The sequence below is a fragment of the Clupea harengus genome, chromosome 13, assembly GCF_900700415.2.
Source record: "Clupea harengus chromosome 13, Ch_v2.0.2, whole genome shotgun sequence".
In the NCBI taxonomy this organism is placed as follows: Eukaryota; Metazoa; Chordata; class Actinopteri; order Clupeiformes; family Clupeidae; genus Clupea; species Clupea harengus.
Genome location: NC_045164.1, coordinates 4,749,593 through 4,759,182, shown reverse-complemented (window position 1 = coordinate 4,759,182; position 9,590 = coordinate 4,749,593). Strand labels below are relative to the sequence as shown.

The following is a 9,590-nucleotide window of genomic DNA, read 5'->3' as shown; positions in this document are numbered from 1 at the left end:
GGTATACTCTTTCATACTGTCATACGTGAGTTTAATATAATACATTCATGAATATTAAGTCTTACTGATGCAACTCCTACACTTTACAAGAGAACAAAGAATTCCTGTCTGTAACAACTGACCCCTCTCATCCGATGATGCCATTAAATCTGACACAAAAATCTACACCACAACAAGTGTAAACATGTTGTGAACACAACATGAGGGTGAAGGCATCCCTTTATTATTCTTCCTTTGCAAATTAAAGGAGACCCTGGTTTGAAGGTAATGGGCAGATAATGCAAGAACTGAAAATGTAACCAAGGACAGGAAAGTATAGTGTAACCATTCATATTTAGAGCCTACAGAGGAGAAGGTCAGGTTCACGATGAGAGCTGGAAAACCACATGCTTTATCATGGTGTATGACAAACAACGTCACTAACGAAAGGTGGCTTTACTGAGACTGGCCACAGAGCAGCACAGAAGCTGCCAAAGCAAGGCCCACAATACAATATTTGAAAACTGATTCACAGGTGCTTTGTGTGTTTGATGACATTTTGTTTTCATTGCCATCCCCTCTGCGCCACAAAATAAACGTGTTTATCAGACACTACTGAATACTGACCCAGGGAGGGAAGTAGTCCTTGGGCTGGAAGTAGGTCTTTGGCGTGTCCTCCTCTGTGAGGTGGTGCGTGGGGTGGTCTGGCAGGTCTGCCTGCAGGGCGTAGCCGGCCAGCTGGAAGTACACCTCCTCCTGCTGACGGCACTCCGACCTCAGCACACGTTCCCGCAGGTCCGCAAAGTACAGCTGCCGCGCCTTGCGCTCGCTGCCAGGGAGACGGCACCGTAAACACACAGCTCCAGGTTAAACAACAACACCACCATTCATCGACTTCATAAAAAAACGATTGATATTTGATCATTGTTGCCATCATTTTGTATTGTGGGAAAAATAAAGGAAAGTTATCATAGTGATGGCAGCAAACAAATTAAATGTAATTAATGAATTATTACAGAACAGAATCACAATGGAAGACAAGAGACAAGGAGCTGGCTGTTATGCAGTACAAGATGTTATCAAAAAGTAGTGAGAGGGGAGTAGTGGGATTTTTTTGATTCTACGTGGTGATAAACCTCCCAAAATGAGCTTGAACATTCTGACATGTCGCCCCCTGGATGACCTTATCACGGCCTGTTCCTGTGCGTGACCGCGAGGGTCGCGGGGAGCTCACCTGATGAGCCTGCCGTTCTCCACATAGAACTGCACTTTCAGGAAGAGGAGCAGGGGGATTCTCTTCTGAGGGCCCTGAGAGGAAGCACAGGTGACCAATGAGAGACTGACCTCTGAGACTGAGCCCAGCCAACACTACCTGCTAGACTGCAATAGCTACTGGGTACAGCCACACAACACCCACAGGGCTAACCCAACACATGACAGACTTTGGGTGAGACAATGGGCAATGTTCATTAGCACCATTTTACATAAAACATGTAATTGGCAACCAACAACACACGCACGCACACTCACACTCACACACACACACACACTCACACTCACACTCACACGCACACGCACACGCACACGCACACGCACACACACACACACACACACACACACACACACACTCACACGCACACACATAAACACACACAGTTACAAACACACATTCTTTTTTGGTGTAGATAAGCAGCCTATAAATGAATTTGATTTGAGCCGATATTAAGTGAAGTGAGAAAAGGCGCAGAGCTAATGTGTAAGCACAAACTGTGTCAGTAAATGCGTGTACACTTGGCCCTCGTGTAGTGGAACGCCACATCGCAATTCACAGGCCTCACCTTCCCAGACTCTTGTTTCCATTCCTTGGGGAAATACTTGGTTAGTTTCTCCTCTAAGTCCAGATATATGTGTTCATTGTCTGCATTCAAAGCAAACATGGAGACAGAGACAGGAAATGAGAATGCTTTCATTAACCAAACAAAGGAATAATGAATTCATGCATGAAATACGTCAAACAATGAAATTAATTACGGAGAAAAGAAAACTCTAGTTGGGTCATTTGCCAGCACAAGAGCCAGCGTGCAAAGCACACACAGCAGACAACAATACTAACGCGCCAGTTTGTCCAGACAACAAACATGGTCAAGCCAAATATTACTTGACAGCAGAGAATCCTGTAAACTCAGCTTTAGAAAGGGACGCTTGTGTGCCGAGAAAGAACTTTAACACAAGGTTCCATGACTCTCTGGCTTACTGGCAAAGGCTAGCCAGAGCTTATTTACTTACAAATTAACTTGGAAAAAGACTTTGGGACACATTTTTTATTTGTTTTTGTGGACTTAATGTTATGTTTAAAACTTGATAGTTTGAATCCAATCCAGCTAAACCATAAAACTGAACTTGAATGCACAACATGTGTGGCTGTTTTCTTTAAAGATTATCCTCCCATGTGCATTTCATTTGAAAGGACGTCATCTCTGACATCATCCCTGATAGGGGGTTAGTTTATGAACTCTTTAAATCACAGAGCCCTCTAAGGCAGGACCCCCACCCACACATTTTTCCCTCCCTTGTGCGGCCCTCCTGCATTCAGACCTTTGCTCTCTTTTCATCCCTTCATCTCTCTCTTTCTCTTCAGCCCCACTTCATCCATCTGTCATCTGCTCCCTCCCTTTTTTTTACCCCCCCCCCCCCCCTTCCACCTGCATTTCTTTTTCACCAGACTACCTCGTTCTCTCGCTCCGCTTCTCCAAATATTCCAGTACTCATCCTCTGGTCCATCCATCCATAGCATCATCCCCCTTTCTGTGAGCAGACTCATTAATTTGAGCCGGCTGGAGAGGAATGCAGTCTCCCCTACTCCAGCCATCACCATCCTCCCATTTCAGCCCCCTCTCTGTTTGCCTCCACCTCTCTCTCTCTCTCTCTCTCTCTCATCCATCTGTTTCTCACTCCTCTATTTATCTCCCCATCTCCCTCACACAGTATTTATTCTCCATCTTTCTTTCTCACTCACCTGCACTCCACAACTCTCTCTCTTGGGACACACATTCTGTAACAAGAGCACACAACTCTAGTTCTGCATCTTTCTTTCTTTCTCTCTATCTCTCTCTCTCTCTCTCTCTCTCTCTCATGGTTGGCATCTCACTCCATCTCTTTCTCTCTCCATCTCACTCCCTTTTCATCCCTCTCTCTCTCGGCTGCCTCTTCCTCCATCTCTCCCTACCGTTTCTCCCTCTCTCGCTCCCTCCCTGTCGTTCCCTCCATTGCTGGAATGCAGCAGCACATTCCAGGCTTAATGAAGTTAATATTGGTGGAATCCAGGCCTCAGTGGCTGCAGGCCCCCACACCACAAAAACAAAAGGCCTCTTGTTAAGGAGGTGAGCCACACTAGATTATCAAGGCATTTCACGGAGTGGGGAGCGTGAGGAGGGCCAGAGAGCCAAGGATTGTGAAGTGTGAAGCAAGGGAAGGAATCAAATAAATAAATAAATAAAAAAATAAAAAAATAAATGGAGGGAATATACTCAAGGGTTTCAAAAGATTAAGCATCTCACAGTTATGCTAGTGGGAGACGTAATTGTGTTTTTGCACTCTGAACCCATTGTGAATGTTCTCATTCCCTGGGTGCAGGCCCATTCGTTTGACCGCATTATATAAACAGGGCCACAGACATCACAGGACCAGAAAGCCAGGGGGTTAGCTGCTGTGTGTCTGTGTGCGCGCGCTTGAGAACACAACATCCAACCAGCCTGAACCGGTGCTGTGAAAATGGAGCTTAGCTGCTCTATGGCGAAAATGAATTTTACCACCACAACATTTTCCCATCACAATTTCCCCAACTACTCCTTCTTATGCACTATTCCATTAATAATAAAAAAAAAGATAATTAGGTTTTAGTTCATGCTCACCCTTTACCACTGTGAGACCAAAGAAGTGTAGCTCTTTGACGTAGAGGAGTTGCGATATTTGGTTTAGGACCTCTTGTCCTGTGGATTTGACCTAAACAGAATGAAAGTAGATTTAACATTTGTTTCACGGGGTCAAAAGTGCTTTCCATGTTTAGACACATGCAAGAGTTCTGCATTACATCAAAAGCACTTAACAAACTTATAGAGAGCTATTATCATATCAGGTATGCAGAATGAACTGAGTCATTTTAAGGAGGTTCTGAATACTCCACGCACAACCCCTAGTAATTCAGGAATAATGGCGCAGTGATTCGTGCAAGTGTTTACAACTCCAATCAAATAGACTTTAGTTGGCAAATGTAAACACTAGAGACAAAGAGGCCCTCGGGGCCCGTCCTACGCATATCACAGAACATGTCCACCTTTGCAACCTCTTATTGAAAGTACCTCACGGCTCGACAAGTAATGATGACAGAATGGTTTAAACACTGTGAGCTCAAAGGCTTGCTCATACTCATGCTACTCCATGTGACATATTGCTGTAATGCAAAACAGGCTCAGCTATGAGGCATGGGAAGAAAACCGAAAGTTAATGACTGTGCACAGAAATACTCATATGACTCATTTCATTTAAAGTGGTATAACCCGATTTCTGTAACTTTACTTAGAAGCTATTACTATAAGTTCTAAATTAAGTAGTTACCGTCTGTGTCCTTCTAAGCCCTAATTTCTGAGGTAAAGTAGCCCTTCCACTGAAGGAGAAGTACACTTTGAAACGACCCCTCCTGTATATTGACCTAAATGAAAGACTGAGCCATGCTAGTAGGCTTGTGATGCTGAAGAGGACACTCTACCCCCACGGTGATGTCCAGCTGCTCCTTGGTGGGGAGGAGAACACAGACGCTCCTCTCCTGCTTGGCTGAGGCCGACATCCTGTCTGGGGGATTTGGTCCGCAGACGAGACGATGGCTCTTTAATCTGGCTCTTTCCTGTAGTGGGTTCAGACTCTCTCTTTCTGTCGTGCTCTCTCTCCCTTTTTCCCTCTCTCTCTCTCGCCCCGTCTTCTCACTCCCTCTGGTCCAGTGGCATCAACCACCACATTCTCCAGTCCTGGGAGGAACACAGTCAACTGAAGAGGTGAGATAACAGCAACGAGAGACAGACAGACAGAGTGAGAGAGACAGACAGACAGAGAGAGAGAGAACTGTCAGGACAGAGACGGAGAGGGAAAGATAACAACCATGCCAGAGACAGATACAGAGATAAAGATAGAGCTACAGAACTAGATTAAGAAGAACTTCTTGTGACAGAATTTCTACATCTAACAGTACAACAAATTCTGTCACAACCATATCGTGGAACCATCACAGATATGTGTGCCAGTCAAATCAGGTGTTTTGATGAGACAAGTTAAGCTACAACAGAATTATGACTCTGGAATGCATGGCCCAAAAGGCACGGACAATTAGAGCTATTGAGATCTGATTACATCCACTGATGAAGAAATAAAGATCACAAACTAATCCATTAATTCACCAAATTCTCAGCTGTTCATGAACTCATGAACTCTCTTTCAGCCCTCAAATACCACCGAGGTATGACCCACAGCCCTCGGGTTAGAGAACGCCGTTTGGTCCTGGTTTAGAGTTTGCTTAATAAATGCAGCAGACACCACTCAGTCCAGAAAGAATTTGGCCAGTCTGGTCTGTTCAATGTCTGCTTCATGTGACTAAGCTCATCTGTATACAATGGCAGACAAACAACAGGATGATTTTCATTTCAGGCGTAACAAAAACGAAATGCACTTTAATCACACCTACAGGGTGTCATACTTGCTCCATTGTGAATGCAGCCCTTTACATTTGAGGAGTGCTACTGAAATGCTGTGTTTATTTGTGGGTTTGTTGTCTAAGTGAGAAGCAATGGATTAGCGTGCTTGGAGATCTGAATTCTATTTCACAAGGGGATAAGGAATGGCAGAAGTACATGATCGGTCCTTGTGGTCCTTCACTCAATACTGAGAGGTTCTGAGAACCAAACAATACTCAGCCTAGATATTTTTTGGTTGCAATTTCCACATTTAGTGACACAACTCTACTCTAATCTTTAATTTGTTGTTGTTTGTGACTGGAGTACATTTTTCAGAACTGGAACATGGCTGATCCTTCAATTTCTCCACTAGGCAGTCTACAAAGTTCATCAACCTCATGCTAACGCCGCACTCATTTCAAAATGGATATGGCTCTCTGCAGTCCATCCCAACCCGCTGGCTCTTAGGTGGACTGCAGGAAAGAAGAGAAGAGACAGAAAGTAAGGCCAAAAAAGAGACAGAAAAGAATAATTAAAAGGTGGAGAAGAGTAGGGTGTAGGGTGAAAGAGAGGGAATGATAGAAAGATGGAGAGAATTACAGAGAGAGAGACTAAGGCAACAACAGAGAGGAGGGAGGGAGGGGGATCCCAAGCCCTCTCCTCTCTTCAACTACAGCCCAGCTCCAGCTGGTACAATCCTCGGCTGATTAAGGCAGGCTTATCTCTCTAAATCAATTAATCAGATCAAGGAAAGCACCGCGCCTATCTGATCACCGCCGAGGGCCCAGGGCTACTCAGGCCTGCTCTAGGGATGGAAAACTAGGGATGAGGAGAGGGGCTAAACAATAGAAAAAAAAGAACATAAAATAAAGATGAAAGCCTGATGCCACACGTTCCTCTCATGTTGACATGACCTGCGTGTCGTGATTTTACTTGACAAAAGGCTGACCTCATAAGAGAAGTGGGGTGGGGAACACTGTATTATGATGCAAACAACAACAACAAAAAATCCCTTTTTCTTTCATGTCCTCTTCACATATTGCTTGTCCTTGTTGCCGTGCATCTGTGACATGACAGAGCTTTTCAGGTGTCTTGTTAAGTGAAGAGCAATCCCAAGACAAGGGAACACAGAGCTGCTCCTCAGTCTCCATGACTCAACACTTTTCTACAGTGCGGCACATGACTGAGGTAGCATGCAGATTCTAAGTGCTCAAGTAATGTTTTGATTAGTTTATTAAATGAAAAGAATATTGATATAATAATGAAAACATATTTCTTAAATTTGTTTTTTAAGTAAAGGGTTTCAGGTTTCAATTTGAAGGTAAAGCTACACAGCTAACCCAGAGTATGTCTATGCTAAACACAATAAAAAAAAACGGATATGGATTTCTTATCTTTTCAAGAAAGCTTGTCTATTAAGGATTTTGAGATTAACTGAGATGTTGATGTTTTTGTACTAATCACGTCTCTAAAATGACTTCCATAATAAAATTGATCCTCCAGTTTTTTTCATTTTTCTATATTTTCTGCGGTCAACAAGACAACAAGACAAAGTGAAGTTCTCTGCAGTGCTCACAACATCAAAAGACTCCATCACCACCTGGTTGAGTTTGACTTTTCTGATTTCCTCAGCTGGGCAGTCAAGTCAGTAGTATTATTCACAAATGTCACAAAAACCATACCCATGAAAGTGGAGCACCCAATGTAAGTTAAATGTTGTTAGGCAAACGTTAAAACAAATAGTGTGATCAAAACAACATGTGGATAGGACGGATGATCCTTGTTCGACTGTGTGAGTTTGAAAGGGGCCAAAACTGCCAGTAGGTGTGGCACTGCAAACCCACGTGGTAATTAAACTGTAAGATGATTGAAAAGTTGTGACGGCTACTCTCTCTTGCAGTTTAACACCAGAATCAGTTGTCCTGATGAAGGGATCCATCCTGATCAAAGAAAGCCACACGCACACGTACTTGACCTACAATAAAGTAACAAGGAGGCTCAGGCTCAGATTCTTGTGTATGACTCGCATCTCTCTCCACAAGCCATGTCTATCACATCACCTTTAAGATTAGATACCTCAGTCCTCATCCTGCCAAAGTATTGTCTACTTTGTATTCCTATTTCATTGTAACCTTTCAGTTTCGTGATGGCAGTACGAGTTCCATTTCTGCAGTACCTCTGAGTATGTGTTATATATACTATGTTATATATGGATAATATAGAAGTACATTTGTCTTGCGTTTCCTGACGCAGTTTTACCTCTGATTCATATGACCTACTGCCTACTGATATCCACAGGTGCATAGGTATGGGTGAAAAATGTTAATAACAGAGAACCATGTTTGTAAATATGTCTGTGTTGAGCATAGAATTAAGATTAGGCTACAACTCTTGGAACATCATCTTCCAACCTGACTGGCACAGTGTCAGTAGTGCTACTTGTAGGCTCAACAATCAGCAATCCACTGAGTTTAAAACCTCACCAGAATCGCAACTCATCATAGCATGTGACGTGTGACGATGGGGTGATTTGGTCTCTGTCGACCCTTAAGGCTCTTCCATCACTGGCATCAGGGCGGCCGGCCATCACGTGAGAGAAGCCTGCTGTAAGCCTTAACCTCCCCCTCCTCAAGACTCCAATAATCCCACCTCTTAGACCGACCTTGTGCATGCATCAACACCACTACACACCACGTCCAACCACACACATATGAATAGATCTGTCCAGTTGGTGGCTTCCAAGCCAGAGGGTCCTTGAAGAGTCACCATATGACACTGTACAGATGACCCTTATGACCGAAGAGGCAAAAGGAGATTATGTTTACCTGTAAATCTTACGGTTCCCAAAGGTTTTATAGATGGGTAGTGGCGGGATTGCCGAATTGGCAGGGTGGTCGCTTGGGGTCATGTTGATCCTTGTTTTTGACCACCAAAGCAGAAAGTCGAGCTCACTCGACCAATCCCCCCCCCCCCACCCCCACCCCGAGATGTTAAAATAAACGCTTCACTTTAAACAAATCCCAGTTGGAATTGTTAATGATGAGAAAAAGATTCGACTGTAGTGACATGTATATTTCTCCATGGATTTGAATTATTCACACAAAAAAACGGACTTGAGCGCCTGTTCTCAGGCTTGGCTTCATCCTGGAATCTAATTTGACATCTCAAGCCATACGCAGAACCTCAATTAAAAATCTTTCTACTTCAGTCATGTGCGCGTTAGTTTACAATGGATATCTAAATTAAGACGGTTAATTCAACACCACGAAATGTTATCCTTCCCAACAAGAATACTGAAAGTAACTTAACACATTTATCCACAATCTGCACAAATGCCCTCTCAGAGCCGCTATCACTCGAATATTCCACACGATTAGCAAGGATACCGTTATGTGTTGCTGCTGAATTAAATTAAGTGTGTGGGACATTCTGATCATTGATGGAACGAGACACATGAAATATTCATTACTCAACAATCAAATTGAATCTTTGGTTATAAAATCGATGAATACAGTGTGACAACACCATGTTACACTACGAATCATTGACTCACCCGTGAGCAGATATCTAGCACATCTTCAGAGCTGGAAATGTGAATCTAAAGCAAAAACCAGCCAATCCAAATAGCCAGAAATCACCCACAACTGCAAAATAACGGCGCGCTAACAGCCACTACTCCTCCAGATCAAGTGCAACACTTGAAAAAACTTCATCCCATCTGCATCAGAAGGCTGGTGGACTATACCAAGTTGCAGTCGTAGGGGTAACCACATTTCTTTGACCATTTAAAATATTAATAACATGTGTTGCTTAGACGGGGTTTACATTTCATTCGAAATATGTTTTGAGAATAGTTTTTAAAAGAATCTTTAGATTCATCAAAGATACCTA

At 43.4% G+C, this 9,590-nt stretch overlaps 1 protein-coding gene across 1 annotated transcript in view; it reads right to left on the bottom strand.

The window, feature by feature from the left end:
- Positions 1 to 9,387, bottom strand: part of zgc:172136 (FERM_F1_FRMD1 and FERM_C_FRMD1_FRMD6 domain-containing protein) — an 18,959-nt gene extending 9,572 nt beyond the window's left edge. Inside the window, exons 1-6 of the mRNA XM_012816938.2 lie at positions 9,253 to 9,387; positions 4,745 to 5,000; positions 3,891 to 3,981; positions 1,818 to 1,897; positions 1,214 to 1,287; positions 607 to 808 (exon numbers count right to left, since the gene is read on the bottom strand). Coding sequence (XP_012672392.1) covers positions 607 to 808; positions 1,214 to 1,287; positions 1,818 to 1,897; positions 3,891 to 3,981; positions 4,745 to 4,822 — 525 coding nt within the window. The 5' untranslated portion in view covers positions 4,823 to 5,000; positions 9,253 to 9,387. The remainder of the gene's footprint in view (positions 1 to 606; positions 809 to 1,213; positions 1,288 to 1,817; positions 1,898 to 3,890; positions 3,982 to 4,744; positions 5,001 to 9,252) is intronic.
- Between the last annotated feature and the right edge of the window lie 203 nt (positions 9,388 to 9,590).